The sequence below is a fragment of the Babylonia areolata genome, chromosome 8 (genome assembly GCF_041734735.1).
Source record: "Babylonia areolata isolate BAREFJ2019XMU chromosome 8, ASM4173473v1, whole genome shotgun sequence".
In the NCBI taxonomy this organism is placed as follows: domain Eukaryota; kingdom Metazoa; phylum Mollusca; class Gastropoda; order Neogastropoda; family Buccinidae; genus Babylonia; species Babylonia areolata.
In genome coordinates this window covers 48531043-48550414 of record NC_134883.1, presented here as the reverse complement: position 1 = coordinate 48550414, position 19372 = coordinate 48531043, and the positions used below count along the sequence as shown (strand labels likewise).

The 19372-nt window shown below is 43.5% G+C and overlaps 1 protein-coding gene across 1 annotated transcript; it reads right to left on the bottom strand.

Moving 5' to 3' along the window:
• Positions 1-19018, bottom strand: LOC143285215 (pre-mRNA-splicing factor ISY1 homolog). The gene is made up of 11 exons (XM_076592462.1): positions 18890-19018; positions 17365-17387; positions 16775-16826; positions 15021-15129; positions 12814-12926; positions 10639-10700; positions 8729-8784; positions 6087-6209; positions 3668-3780; positions 2506-2592; positions 1-1070 (listed from the first exon to the last, which is right to left on the bottom strand). The coding sequence occupies exons 1-11, from the start codon at positions 18890-18892 to the stop codon at positions 963-965; spliced, it is 849 nt and encodes a 282-aa protein (XP_076448577.1). The 5' UTR covers positions 18893-19018; the 3' UTR covers positions 1-962.
• Between the last annotated feature and the right edge of the window lie 354 nt (positions 19019-19372).

Genomic DNA, 19372 nt, shown 5'->3' with positions numbered 1-19372 from the left:
AACATGTCAATAGTTTATTGTCTGTGCTGCCAACATCATCAACACATCATCACTCATACACATAAGGGAAATCAGTAGTCTTCAATGATCAGCTCATCTAGTCATTTCAGTCTCGAAAACGCCCATCCACACACACACATGTTCACCCACCAGTGCACATACATCTATAGGCATACTCTCTACATTTCTTTGTTACAAAATACATCTGTACAATAAAGCATTCACACACACACTCACACACATTGGTTTTCCCTTTCACGGCCCACTGCTTTGTCACCTTATGAAAATGCAAAATGTTTTGACACTTGTAACATACATAATATAGTGGGCAACACCAACTTCAGATAGTGGAACACGCTAGAATGGAACTCATCCAAATGGACAGCACTAGTGTCACATGGCTCCTAGACTCTGGGAGCTTTGCATGAAACTCAACAAGTCCTGGCATTCCTGCTGCACTGTTATCCCCTTCACAGGTGAACCTTGGTGACATATGATTTCTGTGTGGCCCCAGTTTGAAGTGCAGTCACTGCTTTCTGTGTACTTATCAACGGTGTCTTCAATTCTGCTGAACAAAAGCAATGCAGTTCCAAGAGGAAGGAGTCTAAATACAGAATGGTGACTGACATCCCAACTCGTAAGCTCTGCCTCATCTTGATGCGGTGACAGCCCTTCACTGACAAGCAAACTCATCAGCCACAGTCAAGGGTAATGTCACAGCTGAAAAAATGCTTATCTGTCATTTCTCGGGACATCCTAGCCTGTCTGAAGATTCACGGTATCTGGTCACACCAGCTGTTTCACAGTACCAATTTGTGTCAACAGCTCCACGATAAGAACAGTTTCCACGTGAGTCTGTTGCTGTGCAACAACCACCACCATCACTTTCTGTTCACCACACACACACACATACTTCTGCCCGCAGTCATGCCAATGGTTGACCCCCGGTGCTGAGGTCAAGGTCATACACCCAGCATCTGTTTGACAGATTCCTCCTCCTCCATCAGCGAGTCGGTTGCGTAGCGCTTCAGCAGTTCCGTCTTCTTCCTCTGCACAATGGCCGCTTCGATCTGGGGAGGAACACAGTATTCCATGCTACATTTTTCCCCAAAGAATAAAATCATTTCTTGATGGGTCGCCCACATGTAAAAACACATCCACCATGCTTATGAAGAAGGAAAGACAACCAAGTGTTGTACAGTATATTATCAACCAATGTGGAGTTTCACAACATTATCTCCATCAACCAATACGGTCTTTCACATCATTATCTCCATCAACCAATAAGGTGTTTCACATCATTATCTCCATCAACCAATATGGTGTTTCACATCATTATTTCCATATACAAAGAACATCCTTGGATGCAAACAACAACCAAGTTTGTGTCTCCAATGCAAAGATTGTGACAGACACATAGCAGAGGTCAGGGCATATTGTCACGTCATACTGCCCTCCACACATACAGTGCACAAAGCTTAGAAAGACCATCTTTCACACAGTGACATCTGTTGTGCCATTTTTAATCTATAATTTTTAGTACTTTTTTTTTTATCAACAGTAGATGTGGTGAAGCGTATACGGACAAGTTCACACTTCCTTGAAATTGAATCTGATGTACAATGTGAAGTATCTCACACCTGTAGAACGAAGATCCAATGTTCTGCTATGGCCCTTGGCTTCAAGACACTGCCCATTTCTGATATTGCTCCAAATCACAGGGATCAAACTTACATGTAACAACATCAGATCTGTCCTCTATGGGGATGATGATGGTGGTGGTGGCAGTGGTTGTGTGTGTGTATGTGTGGTTGTGGATGTCTAGGGTGTGTGTGCTTGTGCATGAGAGAGAGAGAGAGAGAGAGAGAGAGAGAGAAAGTGTGTGCATATGTGTGTGCATGTGTGTGTGTGTGCATATGCACGTGCATTTGCATACGTTCATGTAAGTAAATGCAAACAGCATGAGATGTGTGAGAAACAGACCGAGAACAGAGGGGCACGTGCAGTACAGGGGTATACCTCTTGCTGTGAGGGCACAGGCACATGAGTGATAAAACAGACAGAAAACAGACGGGTGTGTACAGTACAGCTGTATATACCTCCTGCTGTGAGGACACAGGCACATGAGTGATGACAGAGACAGACAGAGAAGAGAGGGTCGTGTGCAGTAACATAGGTATACCTCCTGCTGTGAGGACACAGGCACATGAGTCAGGACAGAGACAGACAGAGAAGACAGGGTTGTGTGCAGTAACATAGGTATACCTCCTGCTGTGAGGGCACAGGCACATGAGTCAGGACAGAGACAGACAGAGAAGAGAGGGTCGTGTGCAGTAACACAGGTATACCTCCTGCTGTGAGGGCACAGGCACATGAGTGATAAAACAGAAAACAGATAGGTGTGTACAGTACAGCTGTATATACCTCCTGCTGTGAGGGCACAGGCACGTGAGCGATAAGAGACAGACAGAGAAGAGAGGGTCGTGTGCAGTAACACAGGTATACCTCCTGCTGGGAGGGCACAGGCACGTGAGCGATGAAGTGTTCCTTCTCTCCGTCACTCTCCTCCTTCGTTTCCTCCTCCATCTCCACCTGCACACAGCACACAACAGCCGTCATGGTCACAGGTACCACACAGGTAATCAAACAAAATTCCAGACTTTTTCCACAGTGAGTATTTTCCATGCCAGACACAAAGCCAAATTGACATAAAAAATTGGAGTGCAACGCTGCTGATGAAAGAGAATGGCAGAACCCCCTGTAATCAAGTTCAATTTTCATCACTTTTCGTTGATTTCACTGCTTTTTTTATTATTTTATTTTATTTTTTAAAGATTTTTGTTGAATGGTACTGGTCAAGGGTTTTATTAAAATTCCAAGACTTTTCCAGACCCTGAGCGGCAAAAGATATTTTTCCTAGGATTTTCCAGCCCTTGAAATGCTTCTCTCTTTGTTTCCAAGACTTTCCCAGACTTCCATGACTGTGGGAACCCTGTGACAATCTGACTGACTTCACAGCAAGGTACACTCCCCACACCACAAACCACAAGCCTCAGTCCTGACAGAAACAAGAACCCTGCGGTGTTCCTACTATAACAGTCTCCACACGCAGCGAGCAATGCATCAGGTTTCCACAGCTCAACATTTTAGCATAGACATCATACAATGCAGCAGTTGTGTTTTGGTTGTGTTAGGAATGAGACTGAGGATTTCTATTTCAGTCTGAATCTGCTTAGTGCTATATTACCTCCACAGTAACAAGTGTAACGGTACAAGAAGTTTGCTAATTTCCAAATCCTCTCTTAGTCTGATATCAGACTATAGTCTGAAGAATCTCATACCTGATGTGTTCTTGAACAGATTGGAAGAGCTATCTTTCATATTCAATATCTTCTCCATACCTTACACTTTGCTTTTGGGATAGACCTCCACGATAAGCTATTGAACATGCTATCATTTATTCAAACAAAATAAAATAATATAATCACAGATAACATCTGTACTTCAACGGCTGAGTGCATGTCAAACAAAAAACAACAAGAAAAACCTGCAGGCTAAACAGATCACAACACACATTCATGCAGGAAACATTTTCAAAACAAAAACACACATATCTATAGACAAAGAAAAGACCGAAGAAAGAGAAAGAAAAACTGTCCATGCTCACTTCTTCAGGGGGGTACAGGTTTTCTTCAGGGTCCAGATCCTCATCTCGCACAATCTCCCCGCGGGCAATTTTGGCCACCCTCTCCTTCCACTCGGCCACTTTGCTGGCCACCGCTGTAAAACGCCAACACACGGTTCAAAGGTCAACATATTCATCACATGAAGATGGCAAATATAAAATGTATATGCGGTAAGCAAATAACTTTAACTCTCTCCTTACGAACAGCGAAAGAGACGACGTTAACAGCGTTTCACCACCATCATCAAAATATTGCAAGCGGAAGGCTCTTATACTGAAGAGGTGAATGTTGACAAAGAATACCACAATTCTGACGACAAAAGCTAAAGGTTGGGTAATTCAGACACCCACTGGACATCCGATTGGTCTGTGTAGAGGAGAAGAGAGGACTGGCCGTACTGAGTGAGTTAAGTCATCTACTCATTCATTGTCCGAGCATAAGACAGTTAATTCCAAAAGATGTAGTTGATGACTTTTCTTCCAATATTTCATCAGCCACTGAAAAGATTTTGAATGATTGTTAATTGCTTAGAATGTTTTCGGAAATTTTAAACTCCAGTTGGTATCCTCCTTTGATGTGTTATAATTAATGTTGTCATTTATATTTACATTGTTGTAGGTTAATACCTGTTGATATGCATATTCATATTCACCTTCCCATGACACCTCATTCAATACACACCACAATCTCTTTAGACCTTTTCTTATAACATACTTTTCCTCTGATACATAACATGAATACTTTTTTACACTAATATTCACATGCATTCCATTTCCTTTATCCACTTCTTTACTCCTTTCCGTCTAAAAACACTTATAGTGAATAGACGTTAAACTGAAGATAAAAAAACGATGGCAGAACGGTTAAAACTCTTATTTGCCAATACAGTGTCAGAAAGGGACTGGGTTTGAATCCTGTCCCTACCTTTCTCCCAAGTCTGACAGGAAAATCAAACTGAGAGTCCAGTCATTGGGAAGAGAGAATAAACTGAGGTCCCATGTGCAGCACGCACTTGGCGCACTGAAAAAGAACCCATGGCAACATGAACGTTGTCCTTTGGCATACTTCCGTTGAAGAAATCCACTCTGACAGATACACAAATATATATATATGCAGGCACTCATGGCCTGACAAGCGCACTGAGTTATGCTGCTGGCCAGGCATCTGAAGCATGTGGTCGTGTCCTAACACAATGATGCCTCCTTCAGAAACTGGAACTGAACTGCTTTCTGTGGTCCTGTCCTAACACAATGATGCCTCCTTCAGAAACTGAAATGCTTTCTGTGGTCATGTCCTAACACAATGATGCCTCCTTCAGAAACTGAAACACTTTCTGTGGTCATGTCCTAACACAATGATGCCTCCTTCAGAAACTGAACTGCTTTCTGTGGTCCTGTCCTAACACAATGATGCCTCCTTCAGAAACTGAAACTGAACCGCTTTCTGTGGTCCTGTCCTAACACAATGATGCCTCCTTCAGAAACTGAACTGCTTTCTGTGGTCCTGTCCTAACACAATGATGCCTCCTTCAGAAACAGAAACTGAACCGCTTTCTGTGGTCATGGCCGAACACAATGATGCCTCCTTCAGAAACTGAACCGCTTTCTGTGGTCCTGTCCTAACACAATGATGCCTCCTTCAGAAACTGAAACTGAACCGCTTTCTGTGGTCAGGTCCTAACACAATGATGCTTCCTTCAGAAACAGAAACTGAACCGCTTTCTGTGGTCATGACCGAACACAATGATGCCTCCTTCAGAAACTGAAACTGAACTGCTTTCTGTGGTCCTGTCCTAACACAATGATGCCTCCTTCAGAAACTGAAACTGAACCGCTTTCTGTGGTCCTGTCCTAACACAATGATGCCTCCTTCAGAAACTGAAACTGAACCGCTTTCTGTGGTCATGTCCTAACACAATGATGCCTCCTTCAGAAACTGAACCGCTTTCTGTGGTCATGTCCTAACACAATGATGCCTCCTTCAGAAACTGAAACTGAATCGCTTTATGTGGTCTTGTCCTAACACAATGATGCCTCCTTCAGAAACTGAAACTGAACCGCTTTCTGTGGTCAGGTCCTAACACAATGATGCCTCCTTCAGAAACTGAAACTGAACTGCTTTCTGTGGTCGTGTCCTAACACAATGATGCCTCCTTCAGAAACTGAAACTGAACCGCTTTCTGTGGTCAGGTCCTAACACAATGATGCCTCCTTCAGAAACTGAAACTGAACCGCTTTCTGTGGTCGTGTCCTAACACAATGATGCCTCCTTCAGAAACTGAAACTGAACTGCTTTCTGAAATGAAGTTCAATCTAACACTTGTGCACATATGGAGTTGGGAAGAACAGCCATTCAGTCGACCCAAACAAAAAAAAAATAAAAACACACATTAACGCTGACCTTCTCTCTCTGCCTCCTGTTCTGCCGGCACGATCAGACCGTCGTCCTCATCCCTGTAGCCGTAGTAATCAGCGTCGATGTCCTTCATCAGCTCTGCCCTCGTCTTGCGGGGGGCAGGGGGCGCTGCACACACAGGGGCAGGAGTGACTGGCTGTTTTCTTACCGGACAGTTTGTAGCCAGGGTCTATGGGATGCTTCACAATGTGCATGTCTCAATACCCAAACAGGATACAATGGAGAAAAATCAAATCCCCTGAATGCCAATATGGAAAAGTATAAATATAGCTGCTGCTTCAAAAAATGTGTGCATCTTAATACTGAAACAGAATAAGATTTAAAAATCACCCAAATGCCAATATGGAAAGCTGTAAAATATATGAGCAGCTTAAAAAAAAAAATGTGTGCATCTTAATACCAAACAGAATAAAATGTAAAAAAATCCCCCACCCAATTGCCAATAAAAAAAATAAAAAATAAAAATATATATATATATATATATAGGGCTGCTTAAAATAAAATGTAAAAAAAAAAAAAAAAAAAAATTATTTTAAATCACCCAAATGCCAATACGGAAAACTGTACAATACAGAAATACTCCCTCCCTTCACCCCCTTCACCCTATCTCATCAGCTGGGGAAGACATATAATACATACATGTACATCAGAAGAACCAGATGAAACATCCCACACCAAAGTAAAACACAACACTGGCAGTACTTTCAATACCTTGGCTGTACTGATCTCAGGTCACAAAGGAAGAGTGTGTGTGCATGCGTGTGTGTGTGTGTGTGGTGTGATGATACCTGTTCTGCCCACTGCTTGTGGCATGTCTGTCACTATATGTGTGTTGTGTGTGTTGCACACATACGTACATTTGTGTGTGTGTGTGTCAGGGATCGCGTTAACGCATGTTTTTCGCGTATTTGACGCATTTTGATTTTTGCCGACGCATTTTCACAGCGCTCACGCGTAACAATTATGCAAAACAACTTTTACTCCAAGCCGTATCAATGCAACTTTAGGACTGACTTGGCAGCTAGGTTTGCGATACTAAATCAGACGGTACAAGACAAAGTGTCTGTGCATGCGGAGCACTGGGAGATGCCTACGCGACTCTTAACAGCTACAGCCAATTAACAGAGTACGCGCGCACACAACACTGCTTAGCTGACGAGTTTTGGAACAGAGTGGCGTCATTACAGGGCGTGACCAGTTTCGAGAAAGCCTGCAAAGTCGTCATCATGGATTATGACGCAACATATCCTGATTTTGCTGTGCTGGCGAACACTGCATTGACAGTCCCTGTCAGCTCTTTTCCTTGTGAGAGAGGTTTCAGCTGGCAAAATATGATCACAACTGCTGACCGATCAAGACTGACAGATGCGCATGTGGACACGCTGCTGCGCATTGCAATGGAAGGTCCAGCATTGAGCCAGTGCAACGAACTGATTGTCAGGGCTTGCGGTGAATTTCAGCACCGACATGAGCGGCGAAAATAGGTGAGTAAGCCTTTGATTTAGTGTCATAGGTCTGACGCAATTCTGACTCTAACTTACGTTTTTTTGCCGACTTTGCGTAAGCTGCACGCGTTTTGAAAAAGTCTAGCGCGGTCCCTGGTGTGTGTGTGTGTGTGTGTGTGTGTGTGTGTGTGTGTGTGTGCGCCATCTGATAAAACGTCCTCCTACTACTCAGTCAGGAGACAATCAGTCCAAACTTAGTGCGGTGTACACGTTACAGAACATGACACTTACTCTGTGTGTGTGTGTGTGTGTGTGTGTGTGTGTGTGTGTGTGTGCCATCTGATAAAACGTCCTCCTGCTACTCAACCAGGAGACAATCAGTCCAAACTTAGTGGGGTGTACACGTTACAGAACATGACACTTACTCTGTGTGTGTGTGTGTGTGTGTGTGTGTGTGTGTGTGTGTGCCATCTGATAAAACGTCCTCCTGCTACTCAACCAGGAGACAATCAGTCCAAACTTAGTGGGGTGTACACGTTACAGAACATGACACTCTGTGTGTGTGTGTGTGTGTGTGCCATCTGATAAAACGTCCTCCTGCTACTCAACCAGGAGACAATCAGTCCAAACTTAGTGGGGTGTACACGTTACAGAACATGACACTTACTCTGTGTGTGTGTGTGTGTGTGTGTGTGTGTGTGTGTGTGTGTGTGTGTGTGTGTGTGTGTGTGTGTGTGTGCCATCTGATAAAACGTCCTCCTGCTACTCAACCAGGAGACAATCAGTCCAAACTTAGTGGGGTGTACACGTTACAGAACATGACACTTACTCTGTGTGTGTGTGTGTGTGTGTGTGTGTGTGTGTGTGTGTGTGTGTGTGTGTGTGTGTGTGTGTGTGTGTGCCATCTGATAAAACGTCCTCCTGCTACTCAACCAGGAGACAATCAGTCCAAACTTAGTGGGGTGTACACGTTACAGAACATGACACTTACTCTGTGTGTGTGTGTGTGTGTGTGTGTGTGTGTGTGTGTGTGTGTGTGTGTGTGTGTGTGTGTGTGTGTGTGTGTGTGTGTGCCATCTGATAAAACGTCCTCCTACTACTCAGTCAGGAGACAATCAGTCCAAACTTAGTGGGGTGTACACGTTACAGTACACCAGGAACCAAACATCCACTGCCACTTACGCTCTTGCTGGAAGAGTTCTCTGACCCCCGGCAAGTCTTTAGCTGCCCCAAAGTACCTGACAGGAAGAAACACAGATGGCGTGTCAGCACACACATGACACAAGTCTGTCAACATAACACAACAGCGTTAGCTGTGCTTGACCATGTATGTATACATATGTATGTGTACATAACTACATGCATGTATATGAATGTGTATTGTGTGCGCGTGCGTTTATGTAAGTTTGTGCCTGCCTATGTGTGCGTATGTGTTAGGGTAGCTGTTAGATACACATGTACTGTTAAAATGTATGTACGCAGTGTGTGTGTGTGTGTGTGTGTGTGTGTGTGTGTGTGCGTGTGTGTGTGTGTAGTCATATTTTGGTGTGTGTATGTAACATAGATGTAATGTTTTATGTTAAAGCGTTTTTGTAAAGCACCTAGAGCAGATTTCTGGATAGTGTGCTATATAAGTATCCATTATTATTATTATTATTAACAGAGAACCATGAAGAGGTAACATGGGACACTGCCTTCCATCATGATCATATTGCTGACACACATCAAACCTTATGTTTCAATGTACTGTCTGATACTGCCGAAGATTTGCTGTGCAGTTATGTATCAGACACATTTTTGCTGCTGCTGCTAATAACAATAATAATAACAACAATAAATCTATTCATATAGTGCCTGATCAAATAATTCTGTTCTAAGCGCTTTACAATAAAACAATTTCAATGGAAATATCATCCACCAAAATACATGCTGGTTGGTCCATGTGAGAGAGCAATCCCTTTGTCTTTCATACATAAAAACATACATACATGAATGCCTTCACACTGAAGCGCAGGGGAAGCAACACCCTGTCTGCAGCCCAACACTTACTGAACCACAGGGGAAGCAACACCCTGTCTGTAGCCCAACACTTACTGAACCACAGGGGAAGCAACACCCTGTCTGTAGCCCAACACTTACTGAACAACAGGGGAAGCAACACCCTGTCTGTAGCCCAACACTTACTGAACCACAGGGGAAGCAACACCCTGTCTGTAGCCCAACACTTACTGAACAACAGGGGAAGCAACACCCTGTCTGTAGCCCAACACTTACTGAACAACAGGGGAAGCAACACCCTGTCTGTAGCCCAACACTTACTGAACCACAGGGGAAGCAACACCCTGTCTGTAGCCCAACACTTACTGAACCACAGGGGAAGCAACACCCTGTCTGTAGCCCAACACTTACTGAACCACAGGGGAAGCAACACCCTGTCTGCAGCCCAACACTTACTGAACCACAGGGGAAGCAACACCCTGTCTGTAGCCCAACACTTACTGAACCACAGGGGAAGCAACACCCTGTCTGTAGCCCAACACTTACTGAACCACAGGGGAACAGGGGAAGCAACACCCTGTCTTCAGCCCAACACTTACTGAACAACAGGGGAAGCAACACCCTGTCTTCAGCCCAACACTTACTGAACAACAGGGGAAGCAACACCCTGTCTTCAGCCCAACACTTACTGAACAACAGGGGAAGCAACACCCTGTCTGCAGCCCAACACTTACTGAACCACAGGGGAAGCAACACCCTGTCTTCAGCCCAACACTTACTGAACAACAGGGGAAGCAACACCCTGTCTGTAGCCCAACACTTACTGAACCACAGGGGAAGCAACACCCTGTCTGCAGCCCAACACTTACTGAACAACAGGGGAAGCAACACCCTGTCTGCAGCCCAACACTTACTGAACCACAGGGGAAGCAACACCCTGTCTGTAGCCCAACACTTACTGAACAACAGGGGAAGCAACACCCTGTCTGCAGCCCAACACTTACTGAACAACAGGGGAAGCAACACCCTGTCTGCAGCCCAACACTTACTGAACAACAGGGGAAGCAACACCCTGTCTGCAGCCCAACACTTACTTGTACCCTCTGTTTCCAGGCACTTCCTTTCCTTCTGCATCCAACATCTTGGGCCCAATTTTCTGAAAAAACAACAACAACAATGGTTCATAATCATTATTTCCTAAGTTTCTGACTATGTGCACTGTGGTGTTAATCCTGTAACCATCCTCCCCCTCCACCTCCACACCAATTCCATATCAATGTTAACCCTTTCGCTGCCAGGAAAATAAAATTTTATTAAAATCTATTTGCCAGGGTTTTTTCACAAAAAACGGGTATGAATTTTCAAAAAATTTTGTTATTGGAGAAAGACCCATAAAAGTATATATTTTCTGAAAGGTAAATGAACAAAGAATACAAAACACATGCTGTTTTCCCATTTTATATATATTTTAGTGACATGCTGTTGTTTTGAAATCAGTGTTTTGTTTTTTGTCACATTTTCAACTTGTCCATTACAAACATCAGTCAGGTAATCTGCATAAAAACATATTTTCTGGACAAATGAATATCTGCAAACACAAAATCATACTAGAACAACCACAATATATATATATTTTTTAAAGAGATAGATACACAATACATTGTGACTTCTCCAAGTGATAAGATGGATGTGAGGCCACGCCCCCTCAGTCTCCACCCCCCTCCTCTTCACCCCTCTCACACGGTCACTTGATTCAGTTATCAGACCGCATTGGCTGCGTGCCAAGAATATCGCTCTGCTGCTAATTCGGTCATCTTCTGTCGTCTGCTAACATCTGTACAGCTGACATCACTCACTGACAGTCGCATCTTGGCCACTCTCTTGATTGCTCCCTTTATTTTCTATCAGATCGTCCTATAAATGTTCATCACTATCTTCTCCTTGGAATTTACGCTTCAATTCTTTCTGAGCATCAGCTAAAGAAAGAAATCTTGGTTGATTTAGTTCGTCACGATCGCATGTCTTGAGCACGGCGTCAGTCCGACATTTTGTTGAGCGAGCGAGGAGAGAAGTCAGGCAAACACCAGGACAGTGACCCAACCAAAACGTTCAAATAAAGGACTGCTTCATGACGTAGATGGGGTTTCTAGCTATGAATAGAATCTAGAGAGATTCCTCAGGCTAAAGCTACCACTATTCTTGTCAACGAAGTGAATGCAACCCAAGGAAAAGTCAGAATATATCGATGACGAGTTATCTCGTCATTGTGGCAGCGAAGCATACATGCTTGCCATGACGAGTTATCTCGTCATGCAGGCAGCCTAGGGGTTAAAGAGGTAGAGAGCAGTATAAATGCCTTTTATTACCGTTTCTTCTTCTTCGTCTAATTATTATTATTATAATCATATCAGTGTGTATCATGTAGATGTCTGTTTCAGTTTCAGTTTCAGCAGCTCAAGGAGGCGTCACAGCGTTCGGACAAATCCATACACGCTACACCACATCTGCCAAGCAGATGCCTGACCACCAGCGTAACCCAACACGCTTAGTCAGGCCTTGAGAAAAAAAAAAAGAAAAAATAGAGTAAATAAATAATAGATAAATACATTTTTAAAAAAACAACTACTACTATTAATAATAATATGTATAAGGCGCAAAAACATGATGAAGTCAACTATAAGCGTACAAAAAATAAAAAATAAAAATAATAAAATTTTTAAAAAGATGTAGATGTAGTAACTTTAAGTGATATCCGATGTGAAGAGGGAGTGAGTGACATGGACATCTCTTGACATGGACATCTTTTTATTCAATAAAGGCCGTGGCCCCTCACGAAGGCGATGCAGTGAACGCAAGGAGCTGTCACTTTTTCAGGACAAAGTACAACATAAAACAATCTACTACAAAATTAACAAAGTAAGTAACGCAAATCATAACGATTAACAACATATTATACCATGGATTAGTGAGTGAGTAAGTGAGTGTGACTGAGAGTGTATGAGAGAGTGCGGGTAAGTGTGGGTGTGTGAGAGTGAATGAGAGTGTAAGTTAGTGTGTGTGTGCACGCACGAGTGCATGTGTGCATGTGTGTGTGTGTGTGTGTGTGTGTGCCTACCGTGTAGTCTGGACCCCTCAGCTAAATGATGCATGCATGTGTGTGTGTGTGTATGTGTGTGTGTGAAGTGTGTGTGTGTGTGTGTGTGTTGTGTGTCTGTGTGTGTGTGTATTTATGTGTGTGTGTGTGTGTGTGTGCGTGCGCGTGTCCCTACCCTGTAGTCGGGACCCCCCAGCTCAATGATGCGGTCCTCCCAGTGCCCCTTCTCCCTCAGCAGTTTGTTGATCTCGTCGTTCAGGTCACGCAGCTTGAACTCCCCCAGACCAGCTGTACAAACAACACGCAGTCATGTGTGCTTTCCTTTCATCGTCATCATACCACAATTGGTAAGACAAGACAGGTTACAGATCCTTGTGCCTTTCACCGCCATCGGGGCAGTTGAATTCATATTAGTGGAGTGATGGCCTAGAGGTAACGCGTCCGCCTAGGAAGCGAGAGAATCTCAGCGCGCTGGTTCGAATCACGGCTCAGCCACCGATATTTTCTCCCCCTCCACTAGACCTTGAGTGGTGGTCTGGACGCTAGTCATTCGGATGAGACGATAAAACAAGGTCCCGTGTGCAACACGCACTTAGCGCATGTAAAAGAACCCATGGCAACAAAAGGGTTGTTCCTGGCAAAATTCTGTAGAAAAAGCCACGTCAATAGGAAAAACAAATAAAACTGCACGCAGGAAAAATACAAAAAAAAAAAAGGGTGGTGCTGTAGTATAGCGACGCGCTCTCCCTGGGGAGAGCAGCCCAAATTTCACACAGAGAAATCTGTTGTGATAAAAAGAAATACAAAATACAACAAAAATACAAAATACACTGTGTGGGGCTCTGCATAGGAAGGTGGGGCCCAATCCTCTCCTTCTGCTGTTTTAACCTAGTGTGTATGTGTGCGTGCCTGAAATCGGATCGAATGGCACAGGAAACGAATGATGAGCGCCCAGTGGCATCCGTCAGCTGCCTCTACCCAGGCAGGCAGCCCGTTGTGCAAATGACCCTGTGCTTGTAAAGCGCTTAGAGCTTGGTCTCCAACCAAGGATAGGTGCTATGGGGTGAGTCCTGTCAATGTCGTCAGTGTCGGCAGATTCATGGGGGGCTGTTGTTCGAGGGGCGTGGTGGCGGTCTCCACTCTGGGAGGGACGCTTGCTCAGTCTGGCTCCGCAACTAAACCATTATTGTCGTTAGTAGGGGGCTTAGTAGGTGGTGTCCTAAGTACGTTAAAACAGAACAGGCACCACTGAACACCACCGAAGTGACTCAGCAGCAGTGCAGGGTCTCCTCTGGTGTGTGGCCTCCTGGCGACCTAACATCGATGGTTCCCTGTGGACTGCCGACACTGGAACTGCGATGGACGAACCCGGGTGTGGCCGTGTATGGGGGAATCTAAATGACCGGCATGGGAGTAATGCCACAGAAATGGTGCAGATGATGGGCCAGCAAAAAAAAAAAAAAGGATAGGTGCTATATAGGATCCGTATCAATCAATCAAATCCATCAAAAACCTTCCCTAGCCAAAGTCAGTACCCATTCACACCTGGATGGAGTGAGGGAAATTGGAGGAAACTACCTTTCCCAAGGACATACACATTGGTGAAATGGGGCCTCGAACCCTGACCACTGGTGAACCATGGACCAACAGTCCACATACAACCTAACAGAATCTGCCATGAGGCCTTACCAATCACAATGTTTCAATACAAGTCAACAAAAGAAAGGTAAAATTCCTCCCTCCAAAATGATTACCCTCAGAAAACAACAACAACAATAACAACAAGGCAAATATCGGACCAATCAAGGCTGGTAACTTTCCACAACAGCTGATCAAGAACGACAACTGAACATGTTTCCGTTAAACAAAGAAATAATTCCAACATTCTTCCCCCATGCAGGACAAAAACAAAACAAAAAAACAAAACAGCTTCTTCTTCTTCTTCTTCTGCGTTCGTGGGCTGCAACTCCCACGTTCACTCGTATGTACACAAGTGGGCTTTTACATGTATGACCATTTTTACTCTGCCATGTAGGCAGCCATACTCCGTTTTTGGGAGTGTGCATGCTGGGCATGTTCTTGTTTCCATAACCCACCGAACGCTGACATGGATTGCTGGGTTTTTAATGTGCGTATTTGATCTGCTTGCGTATACACACTTAGGGGGTTCAGGCACTAGCAGGTCTGCATATATGTTGACCTGGGAGATCGGAAAAATCTCCACCCTTTACCCACCAGGCGCCGTTACCGAGATTCGAACCTGGGACCCTCAGATTGAAAGTCCAACGCTTTAACCACTCGGCTACTGCGCCCGTCATAAACAAAGCAGCAAAATTTCACATCAAACCACAGAAATGAGAAATCATGGGATGGATAACGCACCATTCTGGATCTGTGCCACCTTTCTTGAGATTTCCCCCAGGATCTGGCGTCTCCATTTCTCAGCCTGATGGATGTCGTCGCAGTCTCCTGCCAGGTACGGTCGTCTCTCCTGCACAACAACATGGCTCATGACCCACCTGGTTGTACAGGCTCAATATGGAGTACCACCAACTGCATCGTTGACAACAACATTATCAACACAAAACTTAGTTGCTACCAGCGTCCTCCATTCTATTTATAGCTGAAAACAAATATTACCATTCTATTTACTTTTTTTTTTTTTTTTTTTAAATCAGAACAAAATTACATTAACATTTCTTCTTTGTTGAACTTTAAGGGCTGCAATCTCACTGCATACCTCTCAAAAAAGAGCAAGGCTGTCTAAATGGCAGAGTAGAAACTGTCAAACAATGAAAAGCTTGCTTGCTATAGTTTACCTTAAGAAGTGAATGTGGGAATTTGCAGCCTAAGAACACAGAAGAATCAGTAATGTGGTCATGTTAGAAAACAACAGAATAGTGACTATTGTCAAATTCAAGTTCAAGTAATTGTCATTCCAAAGACATTGTATTTCATAAATATTGCTATAATTATTGTTTTGAGAATAATCTAACAAAGCAGGTCACTCTAACCTCATTCCATCATCTGACAGTGCAACAACAGAATGAAATTGCCAAGCAATGAAGCAGAAACTGAATTCTGATGCACAAATTGTAAGTCTCCCAAAATCAATGCATGTAGTGTGTAGTGTGGCCTGTGTAGTGCGAGTCTCTCAAAATCAGTGTGTGTAGTGTAGCCTGTGTTGTGTAAGTCTCCCCAAAATCAGCATGTGTAGTGTGGCCTGTGTATTGTAAGCCTCCCAAAATCAGCGTGTGTAGTGTGGCCTGTGTAGTGTAAGTCTCCCCAAAATCAGCATGTGTAGTGTGGCCTGTGTAGTGTAAGTCTCCCAAAATCAGCGTGTGTAGTGTGGCCTGTGTAGTGTAAGTCTCCCCAAAATCAGCATGTGTAGTGTGGCCTGTGTAGTGTAAGTCTCCCAAAATCAGCATGTGTAGTGTGGTCTGTGTAGTGGAAGTCTCCCAAAATCAGCGTGTATAGTGTGTAGTGTGGCCTGTGTAGTGAAAGTCTCCCAAAATCAGCATGTGTTGTGTGGCCTGTGTAGTGGAAGTCTCCCAAAATCAGCGTGTGTAGTGCAGCCTGTGTAGAGTAAGTCTCCCAAAATCAGCATGTGTTGTGTGGCCTGTGTAGTGGAAGTCTCCCAAAATCAGCATGTGTAGTGCAGCCTGTGTAGAGTAAGTCTCCCAAAATCAGCATGTGTAGTGTGGCCTGTGTAGTGTAAGTCTCCCAAAATCAGCATGTGTTGTGTGGCCTGTGTAGTGTAAGTCTCCCAAAATCAGTGTGTGCAGTGTGTTGTGTGGCCTGTGTAGTGTAAGTCTCTCCAAATCAGCGTGTGTAGTGTGGCCTGTGTAGTGTAAGTCTCCCAAAATCAGCATGTGTTGTGTGGCCTGTGTAGTGTAAGTCTCCCAAAATCAGCGTGTGTAGTGCAGCCTGTGTAGTGTAAGTCTCCCAAAATCAGCGTGTGCAGTTTGTTGTGTGGCCTGTGTAGTGTAAGTCTCTCCAAATCAGCGTGTGTAGTGTGGCCTGTGTACTGTGTAGTGCAAGTCTCTCCAAACCAGTGTGTGTAGTGTGTAGTGTAGCCTGTGTAGTCTCCCCAAATCAGCATGTGTAGTGTGTAGTGTGGCCTGGCTGTGCCCTACCTTCACTTTCAAGCCTCCTTCCTGAGCTGCTCTCCATCGAGCCAGCGTCGTCCTGTACACAGGGAATGCAACGAAATGAGTCATCACCTCAAAACACATTAACAATCATAACAAGCTTAACATATGAAAGATTCCTCTTTTTCTCTTTTAAAAAAAACAACTGTATAAATGTTGAAAGGTATTTTCATATCAACACAAAATGTATGCGGGTACACACATAATGAAACACATTTCATTTACATGTGTACACAAGTGCATACCGTAGCACGTCACATACTGAAAGATAAACTGACAAACATCGAAATGTTACACACATTCTTGCAATGATACATAAATATGCAGGTCACACACACACACACACAGCCACACACACACACACACATAGAATCACACACACACACACACACACACACACAAACATGCATGATGAAAGAAATAACCCATTTTTGATGTGATAAGAAGTCCGTTCATCACTTCATATTTTGCTTTTGACTTTTTTGTTTTTAAATCTCAACACCAGTAAGAAACATTTAAGTACTTGTAACACACTGAAAGATACTCTAAAAATACAGCAGGAGTCAAAAACTTACATTGCCTTCTCGCTGTTACGAGCCTGAAATGTGAAAACAAAATTCCATTAACTGAAGTTATACAGTGACTACAACATAATCATGTAATTTTGTCTCAGTGTTTAAGCATAGTGCTATTGAATGCAGTTTATCTAAATACCAATATGCATGTGTATACATTGTGTGTATGTGAGAGTGTGTGTGTGTGTGTGTGTGTGTGTGTGTGTGTGTGTGTGTGTGTGTGTGTGTGAGAGAGAGAGAGAGAGAGAGGGGGGGGAAGTGTTTGTGTGTGTGTGTGTGTGTGTGTGTGTGTGTGTGTGTGTGTGTGTGTGTGTGTGTGTGTGTGTTCTGGGGCCCCAAGGTAAAATTTGACTGGCTCATCAGATTCATAAGTTTTACAAAGCTATACCATTATTCAATATTTGACTAGATGTAATTTAACTAAAATGTAAATACTGTATAGTGCAGTTTATTTCTACTCAAAGATTAAAAACATTCATGAATGCAATTGTGGGGGTTAACTCTTGACTGACTCTGCCACTTTATATCATTTTGCCTGAAAAGTGGAATGCATCTGTACTAACTAATTATTTTAATTAGTAAGCCACATATTATAAATACACTAAAATAAATTAATACTCATACATAGTATGTACAGAAAATGACAAACAGTGTAACTGTAATCCATCATTTACTGGTTTTATTTTTGTTTTAGCTGCTGCATTTCAGTTCCTGCTGCTACTATTCTTCTTTCCCTTGACTACCGCCTTCATCATTGTGAAGATTCTGTAGACTATAAGGGGGGGTTGCGTGTTTTTGAGGTTTCCTGAGGTAGACGTTGCTGGGCCAGGGGATGGGTGGGTGGGGGGGAGGTATGGGGGTGTGGAGGAGGAGGTGATCAGATTCGGGATTTGAAGCCTTCCAGGGTTGGGCTGAGGGCAATCTCAGCAGGAAGGCTGTTCCAGTTTGTTATGTTAGTCTGTATTTGTCCAATGAAGCTAATTAATGAATTAAGTTCAAAAGACAATAGTAGTACTACTTAGGTAGCACTTCAAATTTTGTTTGCTGAACAGTGAACTTAAAAAATGGAAATAAAATATTAAAATGGGGGTGGGGGGGGGGGGGGTGTTACTTTGTTTCAGGAAAAAGTTGGAATCGTTTGATTTTGAATCCAAACGGTTCACGAAAAGTTAGAAAACGCTGAATGAAAGAGAGAGAGCGAAAGAGACAGAGAGTGAGAGACAGACAGACAGAGCGAGAGAGGGGGAGAGAGAGTGTGTGTGTGTGTGTGTGTGCGTAGTCGAGAGTCAATCAGCGACAGAGTGTCACAAATATATCTCTCTCTGTCATTGTGTCTGTATGTGTGTGTATGTCTTCGTAGTTCAGAAAACTTACCAGCGTGTGTATGTGTGTGTGTGTGTGTGTGTGTGTGTGTACGTGCGTGTTTGAGAGTCAGCGAGAGATCGTGTCACTAATCTCTCTTTATGTCTCTCTCTGTCATTGTGTATGTATGTGTGTATACGTTTACGTAGTTCACAAAACTTACCATTTTCACCCAGTTGTCGCTGTGATCAGACTTTCAAAAGAATAACCTGTCTAAAATATACACACAGAATTTCGAATTACTCTTCAAGCCATGCAACATCAATACTACGCCATGACAGGAAGTTTGAACTGATAAAACAGTATCTTTTCACCGAAAACGAATTGCTCAACACATGTGTGCAACGAAAAATTAAATTTTGTTAAGTGATATTGGCAAATCAGCCTTGAAGAGACGAGAATTTTGCTGGAAATATGAAAGTATTCAAAGTATAAGAAAACACAGGGTCGCATTTCCTGACTTTCAAACAGAAAAATAGAAAAAAAAGAAACCTCCCACAACCCAAACATATTCACCCTCCAATGTATTTCGTTGTTTCAATCCTTTTTTTTTGGGGGGGGGGGGGGGGGGGGGGGGGGGGGTCTATTTCACCCTTCTCTGGCAGTATCGGGAAGTTTGTTTGTTTTTTTTTGTTTGTTTTTTTAA

Coding starts and splice junctions, on each gene's coding strand:
- LOC143285215 (XM_076592462.1), bottom strand. Junction 12,927..15,020: donor GGTGGCACAGATCCAGAATG/GTGCGTTATCCA, acceptor TTGTTTGTACAG/CTGGTCTGGGGGAGTTCAAG. Junction 6,210..8,728: donor AGAACTCTTCCAGCAAGAGC/GTAAGTGGCAGT, acceptor CTGTGTGTGCAG/CGCCCCCTGCCCCCCGCAAG.